Source organism: Hyperoodon ampullatus (genome assembly GCF_949752795.1).
Source record: "Hyperoodon ampullatus genome assembly, chromosome: 18".
Taxonomy (NCBI): Eukaryota; Metazoa; Chordata; class Mammalia; order Artiodactyla; family Ziphiidae; genus Hyperoodon; species Hyperoodon ampullatus.
In genome coordinates this window covers 709,424-735,793 of record NC_136931.1, presented here as the reverse complement: position 1 = coordinate 735,793, position 26,370 = coordinate 709,424, and the positions used below count along the sequence as shown (strand labels likewise).

At 55.8% G+C, this 26,370-nt stretch overlaps 1 protein-coding gene across 1 annotated transcript in view; it reads left to right on the top strand.

Annotated features, from left to right (window-relative positions):
- Positions 1-1,242: 1,242 nt before the first annotated feature.
- SPG7 (SPG7 matrix AAA peptidase subunit, paraplegin) overlaps positions 1,243-26,370 on the top strand; it is a gene marked incomplete at its 5' end in the record, with an annotated part of 30,492 nt that continues 5,364 nt past the window's right edge. Inside the window, 12 exon segments of the mRNA XM_079724170.1 lie at positions 1,243-1,425; positions 3,605-3,707; positions 4,876-4,965; positions 12,001-12,242; positions 14,480-14,619; positions 15,622-15,724; positions 16,831-16,956; positions 17,211-17,373; positions 17,608-17,781; positions 23,922-24,046; positions 25,177-25,279; positions 25,871-25,981. Coding sequence (XP_079580296.1) covers positions 1,243-1,425; positions 3,605-3,707; positions 4,876-4,965; positions 12,001-12,242; positions 14,480-14,619; positions 15,622-15,724; positions 16,831-16,956; positions 17,211-17,373; positions 17,608-17,781; positions 23,922-24,046; positions 25,177-25,279; positions 25,871-25,981 — 1,663 coding nt within the window.

Genomic DNA, 26,370 nt, shown 5'->3' with positions numbered 1-26,370 from the left:
GGAGCACATATGACCTTTACAGCCATACGGAGAAGAGTACAGGCCCTGAAGCCAGTCAGACCATCTCGAAAACTCTGCGCCATTAATGCTTAGCTGTGACCGTAGAAAAGTTACTACTTTAAAGTGTTCTGAGTCTGTTTCCTTATCTGTAAAGTAGATGTAAAAGCATTTACTTCGCACACTTGTGAAGATTAAAAGAATGTTTGACACACAGCCAGGCACTAGCTGGCACTCAGTCAGACTGGTTATCGTCTAATGACCGTAGGAATTTGGAGATTACAGAAAAACACACAAACAAACTTAAGTCACCATAACACAATCAGCAGTCTCAGCGCTAAGGGTTCAAGCACCAGACCTCCGGGGGGCTGGGAAAGAGGCGGGGACCCTGGGGTCCGGAATCCCAGGGATAAAACCACAGACTCCCCTCCGCCTCCCAGGGATCGAGCGGACTACGTCCCCCGGGGTGTCATCCTGGTCTCCAGAGCTGGGCACGACTTCCAGAGGGAGTCAGCCTGCCTCCAGGAGAAAATAACAGTGGACGAGATGGTTACGTCTCCAAAACTAAGCATCTGTAGGCCAAGATTGCCAGCCGCCTGCGCCGGGGGGCTCAGCTCCCCTCTCCTGAAGTCGTTGCTCTTACCCTAAGCCCCTTCCTCGTCCGCTCCGTCCGCAGGACCCTCCGGGCACCACCCGGGCAGGCTCTGCGGCCAGAGCCCGGACCAGCGAAGCCCTCCTCCCGTCGGCAGCACCCTCTTCGCGCCAAGACCGCGCCGGGGTCCAAGGGTCGGAGTAGGGGTTAGGGTCCAGGTCTGAGGGTCGGAGTCGGGGTCAGGATCCGGGTCTGAGGGTCGAAGTCGGGGTCAGGGCCGCGGGCGGCCCTGCCATCTGCGCACGCTCCGCGCCCCTCGGGCTCCCTCGCTCGCTCTGAACTCCCGGGACCCGCTGCGCCAAGTCCCTACGGGAGCGGCGGCTCGGCGCGGCGTTCCGATGCCCTCCTTGGCTGCAGCTCTACTCGAGGCGCTCCGCATAAGGTGGCACCTCAAACCGCTAGAGAACTCCAGTAGGATTAGGGGTGCAGCTGACGCCGTGGGCGGCGCCGGAATCCGCGAGCCTGACCGCGCAGGTGCCCCAACAAGCCCCGGACAGCGCAGGCGCTCCGAGGAAACCACCCCCCCCCCCGCCCCCGACCGCGCAGGCGCCCCGAAGAGGCCCCGACCGCGCAGGCGCCGCTTCCGGGTCAACATGGCGGCCGTGTATCTGCTGCTGCGCGCTCTCCGCCTGGGACCGGGGCCAGGGCCGGGGCGGCTGCGGGGCCGCTACTCTGGCTGGACCCCAGGCAGCTCCGCCAAGACCGGGTGGAGGTGGCCGTATGTTGTCCACAGGCCTCTCACGGGTGTCGTCGGGCCTGGAGGCCGAGTCCTGCAGGTAATGTGCGGGGAAGATGCCCTCCCGCCGCCGGGTCTTCGTCGTCCGAGAGGCCGCTCCGGCCGGCAGCCCGGGGGAGGAACGGGGGCCGAGGCGGGCGGGCGGGCAGCCTGGGGAGGGGCGGGGGGCGAGACGGGCGGGCAGCCCGAGGGAGGGGCGGGGGGCGAGGCCGCACAGTTCCTGCTTGGACTTTTCTAGTCCTTGTTTCGTGTGTTGGTATTTTCTGCCCGTCTTCCTGGCGTTTTGAAATTGAATCGAGTAAGAGTTTCATCAATTTCTGGCAGAGAACTATTGGCTCATATAGATCAGATCCCACCCAGATGAATTCCAGCACCTTCCAGATGCTCTAAGTGGGCTGTCAGAAAGTTTTTTGTGTGAGCAAAGTACCTTGTAACTGTGTTTTGCTTTTGTCGTGTAGCTTGACATGTTATGGATTCAAATTCACAGACCCTATGTGTGAAGGGTGTGTTCCAGGCACTGTTAACGTTAACATTTCACTCTGAAAACAAAGACCCTAAGTTCTAAGCTGAAAAATCAGCCTTTTTCGCTGATTTTTTTTAGTCCTCTCTTAGGACCTCGACTCTCAGATTTTAGGTTATAATGTATTATTGTTATTGTATTTTACCATAACTTGAGGACCAATTTCATATCATAATCCTATTCTAGATTCCTGGCCACCTTTCCTGAATCTGAGGGCAGCTATGGCTGCATTACACTTGTTTCTGTTTTTGCTGTTTAGTTCTACTGAGAAGGAAAATCATTATTATTTTTAATCAGATTCTTTGATTATTCTATGTAAATAAATAAGGACTGAAGTAGGCAATTCACACATACTTGTGAAGTCTAAACAGATAACCTCACCAGTGGCTATAATAGTAATAAAACAAAGTCATCTGGTTTAAACAAGCAGTGTTTAGGGCTGACTTTGAAGAATGACTTTTTTCCCCCCACTATATCTAACACGCTGATGTTTCTCAGTTATTGGGCCCAGTCCACACTCTGTGGTCCTCCCTTATATGCCTCCTGGTCATCCCTGAGCCAAGAAAAGTAGTATTAATTAAATGGGACAATGATTGTATGGACGAGGAATTTTTAACCTGCTGCTAACAGGAAATTACATGTAACATACTTCTTTGGTAAGGAGTTACTTTTCTCCATAATAACAGCAGACCAGGGATGAACTAAGGGGGAAAAAATTAAAAATAAATAAGTAAATAAAACAGAAATGAAGGAATTGCCACCCCAGAGATAGAAGAAATTAAGATGTACCATTGACCATAACATAAAACACATTCAAGCGGGACACTGGTGGACTACCTGGGAATGTTCTACAAGGAATAGTCGTCTGGAGTTGTGGGGAGCAAAGGGTCTGGGCAGCCGCTGTGGCCTTTGCTCCTCGGGTCCTGCAGGAGAGCTGTGAGCCTTGGCTCACAGGATGGCAGCCGGTGTTCTGCACCGTGGGGTCAGCGTTTCTTTGACTTGCTCGCTTGCTTTTAAGGGTTTTTTGTTGTTGTTGTTTTTTTATCAACATCCCCATTTTATTGTATTTAGTTATTTTTTTTACTTTTTTTTAACATCTTTATTGGAGTATAGTGCTTTACATTGTTGTGTTAGTTGCTGCTGTATAACAAAGTGAATCAGCTATATGTACACACATATCGCCATATCCCCTCCCTCTTGCGTCTCCCTCCCACCCTCTAGGTGGCCACAAAGCACTGAGCTGATCTCCCTGTGCTATGTGGCTGCTTCACTAGCTATCTGTTTTACATCTGGTAGTGTATATATGTCAGTGCCACTCTCTGACTTCGTCCCACCTAACCCTTCCCCCTCCCCGTGTCCTCAAGTCCAAAAAATATGGAACACTTCACGAATTTGCATGTCATCCTTGCGCAGGGGCCATGCTAGTCTTCTCTGGATCGTTCCAACCTTAGTGTATGTGCTGCCGAAGCGAGCACTGCTTTTAAGGTTTTGATGCTGTTGTTTGTTTTTTTCTTTTGATGTTATGTTAAAACTTTGCCGTAATGCTCAGACTATTGCTTCATATTTCAGGACAGTGTTAATGTTACAAGTAAATAAATATCAGAGCTTTTAGGAAAACTTTTGCAGCAGGGAGTTAGTCTGCATTGCCTGGGTGTGCTGTGGTGTTGGTGCGATTGATTCTCTGTATCGCTCTTTTCAGAGTTTCCAGTTGCGACTGCTGACCCCTACGTTTGAAGGGATCAGCACATTGTTGGTGAAACAGCATCTCGTCCAGAATCCAGTCGGACTCTGGAAACTTCTAGGTGTGTATCTTTTGAAGACAGAGGTGACAGGCAGAGCCTGTGGCATTTGTGAATAAATTCAGAGAATGTTGCTTGTTTGACATCATCAGACAAACGAAATCACGAAGAGGACCTTCGGCTGCTACTCATTGTGAGCCCCCAGATGCTCTGAAATGAAGTTTATGAGGAGGAAATTTGTCTAAGGTCTGAACAAGCCATTTTTGCTTCTTTTGAGTTGTCTCTCTTTTTTTTGTTTTTAATTCTGGTAATAATTGGGCTGCTTGACAAAGGTTTTCATGTGCTGTAGCCAACTCCAGGGACGTTTAGTAAGGAGCTGCAAACTGGCTGTGTGTGTCTTACGTGCAGAAGGCACGTAAACACAGCCTACAGATAATGTGCTTTTACACTGGAGTTGCACCAATTAATGAGATCTTGTGACATCCTGCTGTCTCTTTTGATCTTAGGTCAAAGGACCATAAGGGTTGACACCTGTACTTTTACTCCCCCCTTTATTCAGTTGGAACAGGGAAAAAGCAAAATCTCCCACTGCTACATACGTACCCACCCTGGTCATGGCAGCCTACACGTGCCCCCAGTGGCAGAGCCGTCACCTCCAGACACCCCCGTGTCAGGTGGACATCGAAGCAGTTTTATTTGTGATTCTCTTAATGTGTGTGAAGAAGGGTGAGCCCAGTCACGTTGTGAGACGCTTTCCCCCGTTTTAAGCAGTGGTTGGTTCAGACCTTGGACAAGTCAGATCCTTTGGTGTGAGGAGTGGTCCGGGGGCGCGTCTGGGTGAAGGTGGTGGCCCCGGGCTGCTGTTGCTGCACCCTGTGGAAGCCACTCGCCGCTGTTCATTTGTTTAAATTCATTTAAAGTGACTGCGTGTCTTGAAAGGGCTGTTTTCCAACAATTTCATGACACTTTCTCAAGTTTGTGTTCATCATTTTTATTCCCTCACGTTGGCTAATTTAAATTACAGAAACACTTACTTCAGTTGAAGTGGTTCATTATTTATAATGAGTAGATATTAGAGTAAGAATGATTACCCCAGCGTCTAGATCCTGTGCACGTAGCTTTCAGATAGCTTCTGTTTTGTTTTGGTTGTCTGGGAATACGCTCTTCTCCTGAGGGTTCCCCTGTAGTTGCAAGCCTGATTGTTATTAAACACTTTCCCTATTCCTTGTAGGAGGCACGTACTACTTTAACACCTCAAGGTGGAAGCAGAAGACGAAAGGCAGCGATAAAGCCAAGGGGAGGAGCCCTGAAGATGACGAAGGTATATCCATCAGATCTTAAGCGATGGCTGCCTTGGTTGTCTGCACGTGTGTGCTCTAGTCTAAGGAATAGGAAGCCCATCCTAGGATCACACCTGCCCCCGTCCCTAATGCAATTGTTGGATTCTTCCTGCGCATCCTTTTAGGGACGGCTTCATCAGCACCTGTGTCCCTTGTTCAGAGTGCCTGAAGGCGGGTGGGGTTGCTGTGCTCTGTGTGGAGAGGGTGGACCTCGGATCTGCCCTGGACTCAGAGCTCTGGGGGAGGAAGGCTCCAGGACTCCCCGGCCGAAGCCCCGCTCTCGTGCACACCTGACTGGTGTTGGCACTGCCTCCAGGCCTGAGGAGCAGCCCCAGAGGACAGGATGGTACGGGGCATGGGCTTGGGGAAGGAGTGGGGCCCCAAGCCCCGGGGCACAGCGAACTCACTTGCAAGTCTCCTCTCGACTCTGGAATTAGGACTCGATGATTGTGTGAAGGGGAGGGAAATGAAAAGGGAACTTTGGACTGAATTGACCTCTAAGATGCCAGCTGGCTGCGGGGAGCTGATGCACGTGGAACTCGCTAGGCCTTAGGAGTGGTTGGAGCGCGCCCAGCACTGTGCTCAGTGACTTGTGTGCGCTCTCTTCAGAGTGACCCTGTCACTGGCCCTTTCTACATACGAGGACGCTGGGTGCCTGCTCTTTGCCGGGTCCAGAGAGGGACACACGCGTGGGGAAGTGGCGCTGATTTTGACGTGGCTGCGGAGGTTTGTGGTGTGGGACCCGAGGCCCGGGGGCCCTGGAGGAGGTACTTTACCCAAAGGCCAGCCATGCTCAGAACCAGGCTCCTGTGAGCCCCAGACGCCTCAGGGGGGACGGCAGCCTGAGAAACGCTTTCTTTATCGGACCCCGGGCCTGTCACCAGAACTGCACACAGACTGGTCCCGTTCCCCAGGCCTCATCTTTCCAGAAGGGCGCAGCCACCCTGGCAGCTTAGTTGGGACAAGACGGCTTCCCGACCAAGTTTTGGTAACCGTGGGGAGGACCTTCCTCCCTGGTCTGGTCCAGAAACGTCTTCAGGAGCTGGGGGTCTGGAGGTTCGGCCCCAGAGCCCACTGGTTATGGGGTGAAGCCCCTTGTGCTCGACTTTCAAGGAGGGGCTGCGTTTTCCCGATGCTCACGTCCACCCTTCGCTGGCGGCCCCTTCGTTTACCTTGAGAGGAGCTGTAACTTTCCATTGGTCTCAACTCGCATAGTGCCCTTGGTTGGGTTCAGATTAGATGTTTCTGGTTGTCTACCTCCTGGCCACAGGCTCAGGCAGTGTGGGTGCTGCAGGCTTCCTTCATCATCACCCCCGGGGGAAAGCCCCCAGGGGACTTGGCTCTTCTTTTTTTTTTTCTTTTTAGAAATTTATTTATTTATTTATTTTTGGCTGTGTTGGGTCTTCATTGCCGCGCGCAGGCTTTCTCTAGTTGCGGCGAGCGGGCTTCTCGTTGAGGTGGCCTCTCCTGCTGTGGAGCACAGGCTCTAGGCCCGCGGGTTTCAGGAGTTGTGTCACGTGGGCTCAGCAGTTGTGGCTCACGGGCTCTAGAGTGCAGGCTCAGTAGTTGTGGCTCATGGGCTTAGTTGCTCCGTGGCATCTGGGATCTTCCCAGATCAGAGATCGAACCCATGTCCCCTGCATTGGCAGGTGGATTCTTAACCACTGCGCCACCAGGTAAGTACCCCCATGCATTCTTTTTTTTTTCCTTTTCTTTTAATTTATTTGTCTTTTTGGCTGTGCCGAGTCTTAGTTGCGGCATGTGGGATCTTTTAGTTGCGGCATGCGGGATTTAGTTCCCTGACCAGGGATCGAACCTGGGTCCCCTGCATTGGGAATGCAGAGTCATAACCACTAGACCACCAGGAAAGTTCCCCACCCCACCCCCATGCATTCCTAAGCATTTCACTGCATGACCTTTGACCATGGGTATTTTTCTTTATTTTGTTTTATTTATTTGTTTATTTTTGGCTGCATTGGGTCTTTATTGCTGTGCACGGGCTTTTCACTAGTTGCGGCGAGCAGGGGCTACTCTTTTTTTTTTTTTTTTTTTTTTTTTGTGGTACACGGGCCTCTCACTGTTGTGGCCTCTCCTGTTGCAGAGCACAGGCTCCAGACGCGCAGGCCCAGCGGCCATGGCTCACGGGCCCAGCCGCTCCGTGGCATGTGGGATCTTCCCGGACCGGGGCACGAGCCCGTGTCCCCTGCATCGGCAGGCAGACTCTCAACCACTGCGCCACCAAGGAAGCCCAGCAGGGCCTACTCTTCATGGCAGTGCGTGGGCTTCTTATTGCGGTGGCTTCTCTAGTTGCGGAGCATGAGCTCTAGGCGTGCGGGCTTCAGTAGTTGTGGCTCATGGGCTCAGTAGTTGTGGCTTGCGGGCTCTAGAGCACAGGCTAGGTAGTTGTGGCACATGGGCTTAGTTGCTCCACGGCATGTGTGATCTTCCCGGACCGTGGATTGAACCCGTGTCCCCTGCATTGGCAGGTGGATTCTTAACCATTGTGACACCAGGGAAGTCCCCCCATGCATTTTTAAGCATTTCACTGCATGACCTTTGACCGTGGGTATTTTTCTTTATTTTTCCTACTTTTTTTTTTTCCCCAGGCCGCACCGTGCGGCATGTGAGATCTTAGTTTCCAGACCAGGGATCGAACCAGTGGCCCCTGCACTGGGAGGGCCAGGGAATTCCCTCCTACAATTTTTTTGATATTATTTTTTTATATTTTTCCTACAGTTTCATTGGTTTTGTCAGCAATTCCAGGTGTCTTACTCCACACGTTTCCGTGTGAAATTACTTGGCAGATTATACTTCTTCTACCTTCCTGGGGTGTAGCGCTGGCAATCCCAGTTTTCCCCGAGGTTTGTAAGCACCTGACTGTTGAAGGAGATCCCAGTCAGGAGCCCTCTGCTCGGCGTTTGGCAGGTAGCACTTTAATAGTAATAACTTGTAGTTTATCACCGAGATCATAGTTTTCCTTTAAAGCTGATTGTTTGAACACGTGTGTCTTCATGTTCTGAGATATGTGATGTGTCTTCATGTGTGTCATTCATTTCAGAGACATTCTGAGCTGGAGGAGGAAGGTAAGGGCTTGTTTCATGAGAAAATATGCAGGGTTACGGAAAACAAACCCTGAGGAGGCTGATACTGGCAGATGTGAACATTGTTTCCTCCCAACAAGTCAGTGCTGGGTCCAGTAACACATAGTTTAATGGAACAAAGTAGGAAATCCAGAAGCAGAGTCTAGTTTGTCTAAGAATTAGCAAGTAACTAAAGTGGCATTTCACACAGTGTCAGAAAGGGTGGATTGTATAGAAATGGTTTGGAACCGTTGCTTAGTTGTTTGGAAGGAGATTAAATTGGACTCTCATTTCATTTGCCAACATAAATTCTGAGTGGATTGAATCGTTAAATTTAAAAAGCAAAACCGGAAAAGAATTAGGAGAAAATAGAGGGGACCATTCCTTAACTTGAAACGGTCAAAGCCTTTAGAAGGAGAAGGTAAGTGGGCCGGAGCAGCTTCTGCGTCTGCCTGGCCGGTGTCGCGTCGCTCAAGCTGGTGCGTGGTCCTGCGGATACTGATTTCTGGGAGGAGTGGCCATGGCCGCTTTCTTTCTGCAGCTCCTGACCTGACGTGGCTGCGGACACGTGCTCCCCCCCGCTAAGCCCATCGCAGGTAACCGTCGGGCACTATAGCGCCGGGGACCAGAGGCAGAGTCAGTCTGGGGAAAGGGTCGCGGCGGCTCCTTCCCTCCGCCCGTGCCGCCTGCACACCTGGTGCACACCCGATGAGGCGGCGGCCCTGGGCTGGGGCTGTGCCTCCCCGCCTCCTTCCTGGGGTGGTTGTATATTTGTTCATTTTGGGCTGAACCGTAGCTTGCCTTGAGAAAACGGGATAAAGTTCATGTCCATTATATTTAAATTAGACGATAATTGCTTGCTTAAGCAAGTTTTTTTTTCCATGAGGGTGTTTTCTGGACTGTGAGGGAGTTGACTGGCCCGTGAGCTCTCAGCTCTGTGGACTGCATGCAGGCAGCACAGCCCAGCGTCCCACTCAGACCTGACCTCTGAGAGCCTTGAATGAGAAAGGCCAGTCCTGAAAGATTATATACCGTTCGATTCTCCAAACACAAGATTACAGAGCTGGAGAACAGATCAGTGGTTGGAGTGATGGAGTTGTCGTGTCTTGACTGGTGATGGATACGCAGACGTTGACCTGTGATGAAATCGCACAAAACTGAAGCCACACAGGAGCGCGGGTCACAAGGGGTGGCTGTGTCAGTATTGTCCACGTTTTGGTTGTGATGTTGTTCCCGGTTTTGTCACATTGACTGTTGGAAGGCCCTGAGCCCAGTAAACGCGGAAGAGGGGCCTCTGTTACTTCTCACGAGTACGTGGCACCTACAGTTACCTTGTTGTGAAAGGTTAACAAACAGCGATGGCTGGCATTTCCAGAACACGTTTTGTGGACGGTGCCCCTTTATCCTCTGTGCGGTGCACCTCGTCTCCATCCTCAGGTTTCTCTCCGGGCTGTGGGTCAGGACCAGCCCCGTGGTGGTATTAACGAGAGCCAGGGTATCGCTGCATCCTCCCTGTGTTCACGGCACAGAGCTCATGGCTGGGGGGGACACGTGGAGGGCCCCTGCAGCGGTCTCCTGCACGTTCAGCAGCGTCGTAACTGGTTCATTTGTCTTCAGGCGGCTGGTTCAGGTGACTCACCACAGCAGTTGACATCCTCCGACCCCCAAGAAGGACTCGTGGGACCATAGTTTTCCAGCGGTCCAGCGGGTAGACAGTCTAACGGCTTAGGAGACAGCAGCCTCTCCTGGGTGCCCCGGGCAGTAGAGATTTTGGGGTGACCCTCAGCTCTCCGGGAACTGGATATACGAGGAGCAGCCGGAGGGAGGAGCTGTGCTCACGAAGGCGGGTTCACCCCCCGCAGACAGGACCCGGGCAGAGGCGCCAGTCGGCAGCCTCGTGTCCCCGAGTCTGGAGGAATGACGGACTTGGTGGGGAGGAGACGGGGGCCTTCCGAGTGGAGGGAATGTCCTTTCTGCCCAGGGCGTTCACATGCCGTTTCTATGTAGAGTCTCAGGGTCAGATCTTGTTTCGTCTCTTACACCTCAAGAATCTTCCGTCTGTTTAGCCGATCCTGTGTTTCACTTTTGTATCTTCCCTTACTGTTTTCCCGTTGTCTTTCTTGGAGCGGCCCGCATGATTTTATACCTGATCAGTACTATGGATGTATGTTTTGTTACATTTGGTTTCCTTATGTTAAAGTTTCAGAAATAGAACTAGTTCAACCAGTTCAGGCTGGCGTGGCAGGGCTGTTGGGCAGTGCGGCTGCCAGGGTTGATTGCCCCCCACAGGGTTGTTAGCGAGGCTGAAGGTTAAATATTTGAGAGAGATGGCTTCTCACGTGAGAACATGAATCTGCTGTCCACAGTCACAGTAAGTGGTCGCCTTTATGAGCTTGAAATATCAGATACACTGTTATAATTTATAATATCAGATACACTGAAATATCAGATACACTGTTAGAATCTATAATATCAGATACACTGAAATATCAGATACACTGTTAGAATCTATTGTAATAAGACAGGGTGATACCTAAAATGTACCTTCGTGTTTTCAAAATGGCTGCTGTGACAGTCTTCTCAGGCTTCAGGTTTTTCCTTTTATTTACTTTTTATTTTTTAAATATTTATTTATTTGGCTGCGTCGGGTCTCAGTTGCGACACACGGGATCTTCCGTTGCAGCACGTGGGATCGAATTCCCTGACCAGGATCGAATCCGGGTCCCCTGCGTTGGGAGCTCGGAGTCTTAACCGTTGGACCACCAGGGAAGTCCCTCAGGCTTCAGGTTTCTAAACCGATTTAAAATGCTTTCGGATTCCTCCAGGCCACCGTTGGAGGAGCAGGTGGTGTGTGGGGGGGTGGCTGCACCTCCAGGCTGTGCCGAGGGCAGGCGCCCTGAGCCCCTCCACAGTCTGTCCTTGGAGAGATGACCACGGCCAGCCCTGCTGTGTGTGCCGGCGTGGCCTCTGGGGAGGGTGAGTGCACGGTGGAAGCTTTGGTTGCTGAGACAGGCCTGTCTTGAGCAGAGCTGGTGAAGAATTGTACACGCATTTCTCAAGAGGCGTTGTTAACCGCAGGTCTTGCAAAAGCTGCATGGAGTGTTATGAAGGATGGGCCCACCCTGCACAGGTGAGCGAGGCTGGTTGTTCCAGGGCCTCCTGGGGTGTGGATGAGGTGTCCGGTGGGTGCAGGGACTGGGGAGGTGGGCTCCTGGGGGCAGTGGGCTAGCGAGACCATGTGAAGTGCTGGGTGGACAGCAGCCGCTGCCCCCATGTGGTTGGTGGGAGGAGCACTTGGCCTTGCCTTTGCTGGGACTCTTTCCCATCTGTGCTGTGGGCCGGAGGGAGGTGACGCCCCCAGGAGCTCCTATGTCAGGTGTGAATCGGGGGAATTTACCTGATGGTTCAGATAAAGAACCGGTCTCCAGACTCTGTTTTACACTTCTAAGTGTGCTATTTTTCCAGTGTTTCTGTGATGAGTGCTGTGCAGCTCGCTTGAGTGTCAGTCCCAGGTGTTGTGTGGGGGAAGGGCAGGTGGTGGTGGAGAGGCTGTTGTTATCAGGGACCTGGGCGTGTGCCACAGGCACTGGGGATGGGTCGCTATCTGGTCGAGCCTGGAGGGCCCGCGAGGGTCGTAGTTGGGCAGATGTGCTGTCAGTGAGATGCGGCGTCACTGTGGAGCTGCGCTGGTCCTGGGAGGCTTTTGACTTTAAAAATGGTTTCATGTTATCCGAGCAGGTGGGGCCTCAGGGAATGGGATGTTGGTGCCCTTGAACGGCGTGGTGTGTAAGCAGTCACTGTGTTGAAGCATCGGCTAAGATGCAGGATCATACCGGAGACAGACGCCGGCGCAGGACATCGAGCCCCCCTGACGTGGGGGGCGGGGCAGGGGCGGGGCTCCGCCCTGGTCTCACGCCCGCTCCCCCCTCCCCGCAGAGGCGCGGCGGCGCCGGGAACGCGAGGACCAGATGTACCGCGAGCGGCTTCGCACGCTCTTTGTCATCGCTGTGGTCATGAGCCTGCTCAACGCGCTCGGCTCCAGCGGCGGCAGCATCTCCTGGAGCGACTTCGTGCACGAGATGCTGGCCAAGGGCGAGGTGCAGCGGGTGCAGGTGGTGCCCGAGAGCGACGTGGTGGAGGTGTACCTGCACCCCGGCGCCGTGGTGTTCGGGCGGCCTGTGAGTGCGGCCCGGCGGGGACTGTGCAGAGAGGAGGTGGGAGGGCGGCAGGGGCTCTGGGCTGAGGGAGAGGGGGCAGCGGGCGTCCAGGCTCTGCCTGGCATGGGGCTGGCTGGAGCCCAGCAGGCGGGGGAGGGAGGGGATGGGGCTGTCCGGGTGGAAACCCCTTGGGGCCGGAGCAGGTGGCTGAGAGACGGGTGGGCAAGGGCCGGCCCTGGGCAGGAGCGGGAAAGAGGGGACGGAGGAGAGGGGCCCTGCGAGGGGGAGGGGAGGCTGCAGGCTTCGTGCCAGGTAGAGGGTTTGGGCGTCAGGGAGGGGAGAGACGCCCAGTGACAGCGCTGCTGCGAAGCAGGTGGGTGGGTGCACGGAGAGCGGCTCTGCAGACCCTCCTGTGAGGATGAGTCACTGTCCAGCCTGCCTTCCCATCTCCGACCCCTCTCATTTACCCCCAGGAACACGACGCCAGCCTGAGGCCCTGGAAAGGTGACATCGATACCAGAATATTTTCTTTTTTTCCTTTAATATTTTATTTATTTATCTGGTTGTACCTGGTCTTAGTTGCGGCAGGCGGGCTCCTTAGTTGCGGCATGTGAACTCTTATTTGCAGCATGCATGTGGGCTCTAGTTCCCCGACCAGGGATTGAACCCGGGCCCCCTGCATTGGGAGTGTGGAGTCTTATCCACTGCACCACCAGGGAAGTCCCCCAGCATATTTTCTAACACACTTATCCTGTTTGTGTTTCCCAGGTGCCTCTATACTGGCCTGAGAGCCTTTTGTGTTAATACTTTTAATCCAGGATCCAATCAAGGATCATGAGTTATACTTAATTGTTGTGTTTCTTTAGCATCCTTCTCATCTTCTGTTAAAAGTTTAGACAGTGGGAAAACCAGGCCCCTTTTTCCACACCGGGAGACAGAGGGCTTTCTGGCTGGACTGGCTCTGCTCGCTGGAGCGCAGGTTTGCTCCTGTGGGCGGAGCGCTTCCTCCCTGACGGCTCACTCCCATGGGGCCCCAGAGCATGCCCCGTGGGCACCCCGGGCGCTGCTCTACTTCTGGGCTGGTTGGGTGCTGGGGTGAGGGGGCTCATCCTGCCCGAGCAGGCGCGGCCGTGGGCACAGCCCAGCCCTGCGAGCCTCTCCTTCTTCACAGCTGGGCAGATAGTAGAAGTTAAATTCCAGTGCGCTTGAGAGGCCAGGGGCAATGGTAGCCGCTGCCGGCCCAAGGGTGAGGGGCCTGGTGGCTGCTGCTGAAGCGGCTAATTTGGGCCCAGGGGATCAGAGAAGGCTTCACAAGACGCGGGGTTGAAGGGGCTTCTGGAATCATACGTTTTGCCTTTGGATATTGAAATAGAAAGAGGGTCCTTTCTACGTTTTTCCCTTCCATCCAAATTGGCCAGGGCAGGTGTTTGAGTGATCGAGGATTGATGAAGTTCAGACCAAGCGTTTGGGGTCTGTTAGGTTAATCCAGCCACTAAGGCCAAGAGGCGTTCCAGTGCAAAGCTTGGTTGTGACTGGTGGGTCCCCTGTGTGCCCCTCCATCTGGGCTTCTTAGCCCACAAAGTGGAGCCTGACTGGCCACTCATAATGATGGTCATCCAGAGCAGGGGGAAGTCTGGTTGCTCCATTTAGATTCCAGGAGTGTGCTTAGAATCGGAGCCTGGAACAGTTTAACCCTGGAAAGCATGGGCCTGGCTGCCAGAACGATGACTGACGTGGGATTGGGGTGGAGGTGACGGGACTGTCCCACCAGCTTCCGGGAGACGCCGCCTGGTCCCTCTTCCTTAGTCTCTCGTCTGCCTGAGGACGGAGGAGCCCACTCGGTTGACTGTCAGATCCAGCCGGTGGTTGAACAGGGAACCTTCTCAGGGTGACTGTAGGTGTGGTCCAGCACCGCGGGTTCCTTGCCGAGGCTCTGCTGCGCCCTCACGGCGGGGTGCGACCCGGGCGCCGAGTTCAGCGCGATCCGGGCGCCGAGGTCAGCGCGACCCGGGCGCCGAGCTCAGGACGCACCTGCTGCCCTTCGTTTGCTTACAATGTTTTTTCGTGAACGTGTCACCGTGATTGTGTTCGGGAGAACGAAAACTCCCGAGACGTGAGGGGGTTTCTGAGCGGCAGGCCTCTGCCTCTGAAGCCCCGCCGTCGTCCACACGCTGTGGCCGGGGCACCGTTCTCTGTCCTCAGGGTCAGCGGTCTGACCTGTTCATCACTCTCACGGTCCCTCTGCTTTCTGCCCCCAGCGGCTGGCCTTGATGTACCGAATGCAGGTGGCAAATATCGACAAATTTGAAGAGAAGCTTCGAGCAGCTGAGGATGAGCTGAACATCGAAGGCAAGGACAGGATTCCGGTTTCCTATAAGCGGACGGGATTCTTTGGAAAGTAGGTTGGTCATTTCTGTGTGCCTCTAAACTAAACCAGGCTTGACTTTGTAATGTGAGAAACAAACCCCAATAAAAATCTCACACTGGCCGTGCCTGCAGTGAGCTAGAGCCCCTCGTGGGAGGCGGGCGCGTGCGGGGCGGCATGAGGTGGGCCAGCTTGGAGTCACTTTTAGGCACCACTTCCGCTGTCTGTGGTGTTTCCGAATTCAGCCCAGGTTGGGTTTGCTGTCGCCTGCAAACAGGAAGATGAGGCGGGAAAGGGAGAAGCAGGGTGTCCAGTGGAACTTCTTGGTTCTGTGCTGAAGAGAGACACACAGACCGTGCAGGGCCTGTGGGCGGCAGGGCCTGCAGCCTCCTTGGTGGGGGCACGTTCACCAGCGGGTCACGGGCCATGTATCTGGGTGCTACTGTGTGCAGAGGTCTGCGTCCCCTCGTGGTGACCAGCAGCGTCTGTGAAGTGCTGTGTGTCTGTCCCACAGCCTCTGTCTCCTGAGGGTGCAGGGCCCCTAGGCTGCACCTCTGCTTGTTGTAGGGACTGGGGGGGCACACCTGGATGAGTCCCCCTCTTCATCTGGGGGGTGATGCCCTACGGTTTTCTCTTTTTACTGTTACACCGATTTTGCCTTAGTGACCAAAATTGATGGCCTACTTTTGAAAACAAAATACGTGGAAGGTGAAGAGCTGCTCTTGGCAGGCATGAGTTACCCCAGGGCTCTGGATGGCGGGTGACATTCTGGCTTCATGCCACGGTCGGGTTCTGCGTGCCCAGCGCTGCTGTGCTCCAGATCTGAGACTTCGGGAGCACTTGATGCAGGAGGGGTAGTTGGTGAGAATGGGACAAGGAAACCCCTTTTCAGCGCTGGTTCCACAGGTTGATCTCAGAGTGAGGGAGCCCTTCTCATCTTGGGAGCGTCTGCGGGCCCCAGCCTGTGTGAGGCGTGTGTGTCGGCTGCCCGGCGGCCAGGCCTGAGGCTGTGCCCACCTTTCTCTCTCATGCTAGCGCCCTCTATGCCCTGGGGATGACAGCCGTGGGCCTGGCCATCCTGTGGTATGTTTTCCGTCTGGCTGGAATGACAGGACGGGAAGGCGGATTCAGTGCTTTTGTAAGTTGTACTTATCGTCTCCCCGAGCTTGTGGTCCTGGGATTCGTCTGTTTGTGCTGACCCTTTCCCGTCACCTGCGGGATGAGTGCACAGTGGACGTCAGCCTGGACGTCGTCTGGCAGCTCTTCTTTCCTTCCGCTTGGCTGACCTGGGGGGCACAGCACTGGCTCCAGCCGAGGCCCCTCTCCTGGCATGTGGATGGCTGAGCCAAGGGGTTTACGCTGCCCTGTGTTCTGCATTTTGCACTCTCAGCTGGACGTGACTATTTGGGGGGTTTCCCTGCTAGCTGAGACAGCTTTAAAGGTTGTCTTTAAAAGGACGACCTTTGTGGACTTTAGAAGTCTTCTGCTGCTGTCATGGCATTCATTGTAACGTGCACTTTCCCTCCCCCTCAAGTCGTACCTGGCCTGTCAGCCACATCAGCAGAGGGCCGTGGAGGAGCCCCTCCTGGGGACCGGCCGGGGGGACAGAGCGCCCCAGTTTTCCCCCGGACTGGGGCCCTCGGTAGCTCAGGACGTGCACGCACAGTGTCAGTGGCAGCGTGGTGTCTCGTGGGGTGTGCCGTACCCGGCTCAGCCAGTTTCATAGTTCTTGGACACTTTGGGCTGTTTATTGTTGTATTTAAATAATACTGGGGCGAATCCCACGCAGCTGCATCTTTTGAGAGACTGTCCTGAAGGAGATCGTGGCTGAGGTTGAGCCCCTCACCAAGAGCTTGTCTGTCCAGCCAGATTGCGCTCCAGAAATTGACCAAGTAACTTTTTTACCAACACTCCCCAGCACTGCGTGTTGTTACATAACTTTTATAATCAGAAAAAGAAATCACACGATAGTGGGGAAGGTCACACAGAGAAATAAGATGGCTCACACAAAGACATTGATTCACCTATTTGACATGGGGAGTGTTTTCCTTTAAGGCAGATTGCTGGACGCCGGGCAGCTTTCTAGCTGTCAACGCCCTCGTGTGTCTGGACCGTGCCCTTAGCTGCCATCTGAGTGAATGGGGACGGTGGGGCAGGACGTGCAGGTGAGCCGGCACCCAGGGCTCCTCCGCCCTGCCCTACTGGGCTGCACAGGGCTCCTCTGCCCTTTGTCTTTCTGCCCAGAATCAGCTTAAAATGGCTCGCTTCACGATTGTGGATGGCAAGACGGGGAAAGGAGTCAGCTTCAAAGATGTGGCAGGAATGCACGAGGCCAAGCTGGAGGTCAAGGAGTTTGTGGATTATCTGAAGGTGAGCGGGGGGCGGCGCAGGGGGCGGGGCGGACTGCCCGGCCGGTGCCACGCTACACGGTGAGCCCCCTGCTTGGCCGGCACCTAAGTGGTGGCTTCCGTGACCACGGTGCCCTGCGCTGCCTGTGCCCCGTCACCACAGAGCACTCTGCTTTCCCAGAGCCACGTGGACGTGACCCAGGGCCCCCAAGAGTCATGTCCCGAAGGTTCTCTGGAGCGCCGGGGGTCAGTGCGTGTCCTCTGCTGCTTTTCTAGAGCCCAGAGCGCTTCCTTCAGCTCGGAGCCAAGGTCCCGAAGGGCGCACTGCTGCTCGGCCCCCCCGGCTGCGGGAAGACGCTGCTGGCCAAGGCAGTGGCCACAGAGGCCCAGGTGCCCTTCCTGGCGATGGCTGGCCCGGAGTTCGTAGAGGTCATTGGAGGTGGGCCCCCCCCGACCACGTGTCCGGGGCGCGATCCTTCTGCAGTGGCTGGGTTGCCTTAGGGAGTCGTGGGCGTGGAGGGAACGGGGCGCTGACGTTCTGGGGAGCCGTGGTCTGGGGGGTCCAGGAGGGAGTGGGCTGGCACACGTGCAGCAGGGTCCGCCTGCTGGGGTTTCCCCGAGAGCAGGGTCCGTGCCCCTGACCCGCCCGCTTCCCCATCCCCTGTGTCCTCAGGCCTCGGCGCGGCCCGCGTGCGGAGCCTCTTCAAGGAAGCCCGCGCCCGGGCCCCCTGCATTGTGTACATCGATGAGATCGACGCCGTGGGCAAGAAGCGCTCTACCACCGTGTCCGGCTTCTCCAACACGGAGGAGGAGCAGACGCTCAACCAGCTGCTGGTAGAGATGGACGGTGAGCGCTGCTCGGGGCCGGGTTGGCAGGGATGCTCGTGGGCCCTGAGGGTTTGTCAGCACTGGGAACTCTTTCTCCGGCAGGTGATAACCAGAAACACAGCTTTCACTTTCCCAAAGTTAGGGCAGTAGTACAAAAAGAAAAAGGAAGAAAAGGTGGGAATACCGTGTCGGGTTGGGTCACGATGGTGGTGGTCAGTCTCAGAGGAGCCCAGGGAGTCGTGCTGCTGTGAGAGTCTCTGTGTCCGGCGTGGGTGCAGCTGGTGCCTCAGATGCACAGCTGGGGGTGCTGTGTCTGCTGCCCTTGAGATGACCTCTGGACTGGCTTCCACACAATTTTTTTCTTTTTAATGGAATTGTTTTTTTTGAGCTACTCCTGTAAGATCCTCTTTTGGGGTGTGTGTGTGTGTGTGTGTGTGTGTGTGTGTGTGTGTGTGTGTGTGTGTGTGTGTGTGTGTGTGTGTGTGTGTGTGTGTGTGTGTGTGTGTGTGTGTGTGTGTGTGTGTGTGTGTGTGTGTGTGTGTGTGTGTGTGTGTGTGTGTGTGTAGATATTGTGTTTGTTTTCATTGTGGTAAAATATACGAAACATAAATTTTACGGTTTTAACCATTTTTAAATGCAGTGTTTAGTGGCAGTAAGTACATTACCATTGTTGTATGACCATCACCACCATCCGCCTCCAGACCTTTCTCATCTTCCCAAACACAAATTGTCCCCATTAAATAACAACTCGGCATTCTTCCCTCCCCCAGCCCCTGGCCCCCACCACCCTACTGTCTGTGTCTGATTTAAGTGGGAATGTACAGTGTTTGTCCTGTTGTGACTGGCTTATTTCACTCAGCATCATGTCCTCAAGGTTCATAGGGTCTTAGTTCCCTGACCAGGGATCGAACCCACACCCCCTGCATTGGAAGCACAGTGTCTTAACCACTGGACCACCAGGAAGTCTCAGAATTCCCTTCCTTTTTAAGGTTGAGTAATGTTCCCAGGTGTGGATGGACCACAGTTGGCTTATCCACTCATCTCTCGATGGACTCTTCTGGCTGTTGTGAATAATGTGCTGTGAACGTGGGCACACAGATATCTTTTCAAGTCCCAGCTGTGTAGGATCCATTTTTAATTTTTCTTTAATCAGAATTCTGGTGTTGTTTTTAGGTATTGTAGATAAGGAAGACACTTTTTTTCTCAAAGTAGTTTTGGTCTAAGAGAACCATTTATTTGTTGTGTTTTTTTTAATATTTATCTTTTATTTTGGCTGTGCCAGTCTTAGTTGCAGCATGTGGGATCTTTAGTTGTGGCATGTGGGCTCTTAGTTGTGGCGTGCGTGAGGGATCTAGTTCTCTGACCAGGGATTGAACCCAGGCCGCCTGCATTGGGAGCGCGGAGTCTTACCCACTAGACCGCCAAGGAAGTCCCTATTTGTGTATTTATGTTCCTCTTTAAAGTATTCTCAGTGTTTGGGATGGTGGATCTGGTGGCCAGTGTGTGGACAGTGGAATCTGCTTGTATGTGGCTAAGGGTGAAACTTTTTTATTTAGCCTCTCATTTTCAAATAGTTTCAGACTTACAAAAGCAATGGAGAAGCAGTCTATTCCCTTACTCCACGCAGCCCAGAGGCCGACGTGGGTGAGGCCTGACGCAGGTGTCCAGCAGGTGCCTCTGACCTGCAGACGCGCCCTTTCTGGGCCAGGGTCCAGTCCAGCCTCATGTTGCTTACCTGTCCTGTCTCCTTGGTCTCCTCCAGCCTGGGCCTGTCTCTATGTCCTTGTCCTCGTGACTGTGGCACTTCTTCCAGGCCAGGCCCGGGGAAGGACGTCCCCTGTGAGGCTACTGCGTCCTCCGAGTGAGGTTGAGCCCCGCACGTGTGGCAGGAGCCGCGCAGCAGCCTTGGTGGCGTCACTGTGCACGGCGGTACCCCCGTGCCCCGACTCTGGTGCTGGGACGCAGTCCTGCAGCGCTGGGCAGGTCGGGGGCTGATGCAGGGGAGGCATTTCGTCATCTGAAAGCTCTGCAGGTTGAAGATCAAAGTGTGATTTCTCACGGCAGAGGAAAGGGCCTCCTCGTTAGGTCCTGAGAATGGTTTGCGTCTGGAGCTGCCCCTGGAGACCTGCATCTCCCTCTCGTCCGGGTGTCCGTCAGGACGGCTCGGGGACTCTGACCCGTGGTCAGGGTCTGAGGAGCAAGCTTCCTGGCGAGCATGTCCCTGGGAACTCGGTGTCTGTGCGCCTGAGACGAAGCTCTGGGGGCCGCTCCCTGGAGATGGGCCCTCCTGGGCCCCCACCCCCCCACCCCCGCTGCCCCCCGCCCTGCCCAGCCCCTCCCCGCGTGCTGGGCTGTGAGCAGCTGGACCCTGAGCGCACCGTCCGGTCATCTGCACGTTAGACTCCAAGTCTCCAGAAACCCCGTCGCAGGGTCTGATGAGCCTGCTGTCAGAAGTGCTGCGTCTCAGCCGTGGCGTCTGGTTCTCTTTAGAGGGACAGGTAACCTTGGTGATGCCGTGGAACACGGCAGAGCATCTCTGGAAGCCGCCGTCGAGCTCCACGGCCCAGGCGGGTGCCAGACTCATGTTGTCCTGCAGCTGCCGCCCGAGTGCTGGCCCCGGGGGGCTTGTGGGCCATGGGGGGCACGCGGCAGGGTGCGCGCCCCTCCCCTCCCGTCCTCCGAGCCGGAGTTTCCTGACGTGTCGAGTGAGGCTAAAGCGTGACCTCACCCATAGTTGTGACCTTGTGTGCGTGACGGTGGGGCTCCCTCGTGGCCCGCTGTGGCCGCGCACCTGGGCCCCGGGAGCAGTACCCCCCCTCTCTGCTCCTGTTGCTTTTTACGCTTGAAGTCAGAGACCACCCTTCCGGGTGATGTGCACCCCCAGGAAGCATTCCCAGCTGGCGCCTTCTCTGACGGGCCCCTCTGTGCCAAGGAGAGAAACAGCTTCCACCGGCTTTGCTGCAGCCATGGGCCCCCCAGACCCCCGAGCACCCCCTCAGAGGCCCTGGCAGGGCTGGATCGCCGCCAGCGGGCCTTTGTGCACAGACACAGCTGAGCGTCTGAGGAGCCTCTGTCACCCCTCTGGGAGGAGCAGTGTCTGCTCATCCAAGCACAGAGCATGCCGTGGACCTGGTGCCGCAGCGGGAAGCCGGCCGGGGCGGGGAGCAGGCCCACTGCACGGGCAGGGCGGGGCGCCTGCGCTCCCTCTCAGCCCAGTGGGCGCAAGGAGGCCTTCGCTCCTTGCCCCCCGCCGTGGGCGTCTCCATCCACACCCCTGTGACCTCGATTCTGCCTGGAACCTGTAGAAAGCCCCGGGTACCTAACCCACAAGGACCTCCTGGACAGCATAGGGAACTGTAGTCAGTATCTTGTAACAACCTCTGATGGAAAAGAATCTGAAAAAGAATGTGTATACATATATACGTAAGCATAATTGAATCCCTGCGCTGTGATTCAGTGCTATACCTGAAGCGCTATAAATAAGCTATACTTCATTAAGAAAGTAAAAATTAAGGAAAAAGAGGAAACTGCAGGTAGCGCTCACACGGCCTTTTCCGTGTTAGTCTGTGACCCGTGTTAAGTGAATGTCTGTGTGAGGCGTGAGGCGTGGTCACAGCTCGCTTTGCGTGTGGACGTCCAGCCGCTCCAGCACCTCTTGTTGAAGTGCCGTCCTTCCTGCGCTGAGCCTTCACCGTTGCGTGAGCCCAGCCGGGCGCCTCTGGAGAGCGTGTTCTCGGCCCCCGGATGCTGGCCCGCGACTGTCCCCCTCACACACACGTCCCTGTTACTTAGCTGTGCACTCAGCCCTGAAGGTGGAGTCATTCCTCTCACTTCATTCAAAATAGTGGCAAGAGCAGACGTGAGGATGTGAAGAGACTGGATCCCAGGTCTGTGCGTGAACTTGGGCTCTGACCTGAGTGAAGCAGCTGGGGAAGTGAACCTGATCCCCTGCGGCGGGAGAGGGAAAACGTGCGGCCTCCCGGGAGACAGCTGGGCGGCTCTGAACACGCCGAGCACACACGGCACGTTGACCCGCTGTCCACGAGACATGCGTGCGCCAGTGTTCACTCACTTGTAACGGCTGAAACCTGGAAAGAGGCCGTGTGCCCTGCGGTGGGTGCGTGGCTGCGCCCTGACGTGTTCTCACAGGAGCACCAGGCAGCAGGGAAGAGACGGACACTCGCTGTTGTTATGCCCGACTGCCTGGCTGGATCTCGGGGTTTATGCTGTGTGAAGAAGGCCAGCCTCAAAAGGCTACAGACTGTATGCTTCCATTTATATGAGACCGTGCAAATGACAGTTCTGGGCAGGAGAACACGCGAGTGGCGGGGAGGGGGCGGGGCTGTGCAGGGAGGTCTTTGTGGAGGTGGGATCTGCCTCAGTCCGGGGTGGAGGCCAGGCACCGCACAGAGAGATGCGTGCCCGGCAGACGGGGTTGCGGCAGCTCTGGCTCCACGAGGGAGTCACCTGACACGCAGCCACGGGGACATCTGTACAGTTTCTGCCACTTGCGGTGTGCCCACAGCTATGCCAGTCCCTAAACAAGCCCTGTGGGCCACTTGCCGACACAGAGGTGATCGCCGTCCTGCGGGAGTCCCCACCTGGAGCTCCCAGCTCACGCTCACCCTGGCCCAGCTGCTGCTTTCTTCTCACCTGTTGTTCCTACTGTTTTTCAACGTTTTCGCACTGTTGTATAATCTCAGGATTCTGTGTTCACAGCCCCGGCCTGTGGCAGGCAGGCGTTTGGGGAATCTGAGTGGGGATTCCCGGCAGGTGTCCCAGGTAGCGCTCTGGGACTCGAGGCAGAGGGGTTCCTCCATCCCCAGGTGTCCCGGCAAGTGGACCCGGCCAGCTCTGCCCAGGGCCCCTCCCTCCAGCAAGCCTGTCATTTCCATATCAGAGTTTCGCTTTTCCTAAAATTGAGCGTAGGCAGTCGGGGCAGAGGGCCTGCTGCATCACGTATGCTGGGTGGTGCTTGCTTTTGTCCGAGTTTATTTCAAAAGTCTGAGTTATTTTAAAATGCCGCCTTTGTGTTGGGAAGCAGATGCTTTTCTGCACTGTCCACTCTCGAGCCGTGAGTGGGCCCAGGCTCCATGAGGTGTCTGGGCTCACCACGTCCCACAATGCAGAGCCCAGGCTGGGAGCCTGGTCTCTGGGAGACATTTCTTTGAAGTTCTGGAGTGATTTCCTTGGGGCTGGGTGTGGTTTGGGCTGTCCTGGTGGTGTCAGCCCCTGGGCGAGGTGGGTGCCCTCCCTGGGTCGGGGCTTGCTGGGCCCCTGGCCACTGTCCTGGGATCGTGCAGTGGAGTGAAGGACTCTGATTTGTCTTCCGTTGAAAGACTTTGTACAGGTGATTTGAAATTGTATTTGTCAATGTCAGTTTATTACAGATTAAGTTAGCAAAAGATGGATCGTGGCATCTTTATTTTTTAAACTTTGTGTTATGGAACTTTTCCGAAGCAGGGGGGAGCCTGCTTTGAGTGCCGTGCCCCAGCCCAGCCTCGGTGCCCGTCGTGACTACGGCCAGTTCTGTCTGCCAGCACCCGGCCTCTTCCCCCGTGGGTAAAGCAGACCCAGAGTTCTGCACCTGCACTAGGAGAAGTACCTCCATGTCATTGTGACACTTGTTCTTACTAGTGTCTAACGTCCAGTCGGGGTCGGATCCCCCGGCTGCTTCGTGGGGCATTTTTGCAATTGCTTTATTCAACTTAGCATCCAGCCCAGGTTCACACATAGGTGTGGGCCGTTAGTGATGGTTTCTGGACTTGCTTTTAAATTCTCATGAGAGACCTGGGGCCCTCAGTCCCAGTGTTGGAGGGGACATGTCCCCGATGTCCCTGGCAGTGGTGTGGGGAGGTGCCCCTTGCACCCCGGGAACACTCTTCCTGCAGGGCTGCTGTCTGGATGTGGAGGATAGCCTTGGAGGGCAGAACCGGGTTCCAACCTCCGGTTCTGCGTCTGGGCCGCGGCCTGGGAAGGAAGCGGTGGGTTCTTGCTCTTGTGGTTTTGGTGGAAGCGCTCAGGAGGGACGGGCCCGGGTGGGTCCACAGCTCTGCGTTCAGGTGCCCCGCCTCTCCCTCCCCATGTCCCTCAAGGGGGTCCGTGGGGAAGCTGCCGGGTTCGGGGCCCCACCCTAACAGCTGCTGTCTGTTCCTTCAGGAATGGGCACCACCGACCATGTCATTGTCCTTGCGGCCACCAACCGAGCTGACATTTTGGACAACGCTCTGCTGAGGCCAGGCCGACTGGACCGACACGTGTTCATCGACCTTCCCACACTGCAGGTCAGTGCGGCCTGGCTGGTCTTTCCGGGCCTCAGCTCCCTGCTCTTCTGGGTTTTTTTTTTTTGTTTGTTTGTTTGTTTATATATATATATATATATTTTGGCCACGTTGGTTCCTCGTTGCTGTGCGTGGGCTTTCTCTAGTTGCAGCAAGCGGGGGCTACTCTTCGTGGGGTGCACGGGCTTCTCATTGCGGTGGCTTCTCTTGTTGGGGAGCACAGGCTCTAGGTGCGTGGGCTTCAGTAGTTGTGATGGGCGGGCTTCAGTAGTTGTGGCACATGGCCGCAGTAGTTGTGGCTCGCAGGCTCAGTAGTCGTGGCGCACAAGCTTAGTTGCTCTGCGGCATGTGGGATCTTCTGGACCAGGGCTCGAACCCGTGTCCCCTGCATTAGCAGGCGGATTCTTAACCACTGCACCACCAGGGAAGTCCCTCTTCTCCTGGTTTTGATCCTTGTTGTTTTCCTCTTTGTCCTGAAACGTCTGGGCCGAGTTCTGCGGCACAGTCTTTGCAGAGCCTCAGAACCATGTGCTGCGTGGCTTTGGAGCACGAGCTGCATGGCTGCCCTGATGGGGTGGAGGGTGAAAGCCCCAGGGACCTCTCGGCCCCTCTGGCCCCACTGCCTCAGGCCTCTGCTTGGACGTCCACCTCCAGGGGTTTGGCCTTCGTGGTGGCCCCCGAGGGAGCAGGAGCCTAGCGTGGCTGAGGGCCCAGCAGAGGCATGGGAGGGCTTGGAGGGTGAGCGTGGCAGGTGGCTGGTGGGTTAACATTCCCGCAGAGACCGACGTGGGGGTCAGGGCTGGGCCCAGGAACACCCAGCCTTGTCCTGTCATAGGTTGTGCCCTGCCACTGCTTCCGAAGGCCTGGATTCCCATCTTCCTGACGTGTCACACAGGATACAAAATAACCTTTGCTACCTGTGATGTGTGACGTGCTTTATCTTCTCTTGTCTCCTTTTTTCCTTCCGGTTTTGAAACGCCGCCTGCAGCCCTGAGTTGGTTTCTTGGAGCAGAAGCTGACCTCACGGCCGGTGGCTCCTGCCTGCAGGGCAGGCCTGTGGGCTCCCGAGTGTCAGCTGGCGGGAGCCTGCACCCGTGTCCTTTGACCCGTGTCCCCTGTCCCGTGTCCCACAGGAAAGGAGGGAGATCTTTGAGCAGCACCTGAAGAGCCTGAAGCTGACGCAGGCCAGCAGCTTTTACTCCCAGCGGCTGGCGGAGCTGACGCCGGGCTTCAGCGGTAGGGGCACTGGTCTGTGTCTGGGGCTGGAGAGGGCGGAGGGGGCCTCCCCAGGGACCTTCCACCCCTGCTCTGGGCCCACGGCCAGCACAGCCGGGGTGGGAGTGAGGTGCACACGCAGCAGGCAGAGGTGAGAGGACTCTCCTCCCCGAGGTTCTGTCGCCTGTGCACGCCCCCCCCACCCCGTTAGGCCTGGTGGTCCTGCCTTTGTTCCCTGCTCCCCACTGGGGGCTGACCTGCAAGGCCGCGTCTCCTCCCGGGCCTCCCACTGCCCTCCCCCACGGTCTCCGTGTTGTCACAAATCTGGTTCCTTTTCTGTATGGCTCTCGTTTTACAGGGTAATACAAGTAGAAACCCCTTGTATCGTGGGATACCTTTCTTCCCTTTGGACTTTAACGTCCTGAACTAGAACCTCGGGTGTCAGAGAGCCTTCTCATCCCTCGACCTGCGTGTGGAGCACTGGGTGGAAGGGAGCAGCGGGGTCCAGAGAGGCGGCTGAGCTCAGCCCTGCGGCCGCTCGAGGGGGTGGGGCGGCCCCTCCTCCCGCCCCCATCTCGCTGCGTCTGCTTGAGTGCCACCCTGTGCCCACAGGCGCTGACATCGCCAACATCTGTAACGAGGCCGCACTGCACGCTGCGCGGGAGGGGCACACGGCCGTGCACACGTCCAGCCTGGACTACGCCGTGGAACGCGTCTTGGCCGGTACACGGGCCCGCTCGCGGGGGGGTGGCAGACCCAGACGCCACGCGACGGAATTATTGCCCAAGACGGAAGACAGGTCACGTGTTCCCGTTTTTACGTCAGGCCTTAACAGTGTGACCTACTCTCGTTAGTTTAAGATACTGTGCAAACAGAAATATAATAGGGTGTCACAAGCTCACATGTGAGTGTCCTCAGACCATCGGCCAACGTGCGGGGCCTGAGCGCCGGACAGGCCCCTGCCCACGTCGCCAGGGGTTGGCAGCTGCCCCCCGGGCGAGGAGGAGGCCTGCTCTGCGGGAGGCTCCGCGCGCTCTGTGTTGGGCTGGGGCCGGCGCCTGCGGCTGTGCTCACCTGATGCCGCTGCACGCCGGGTCCTTGGCCTTCTGTGA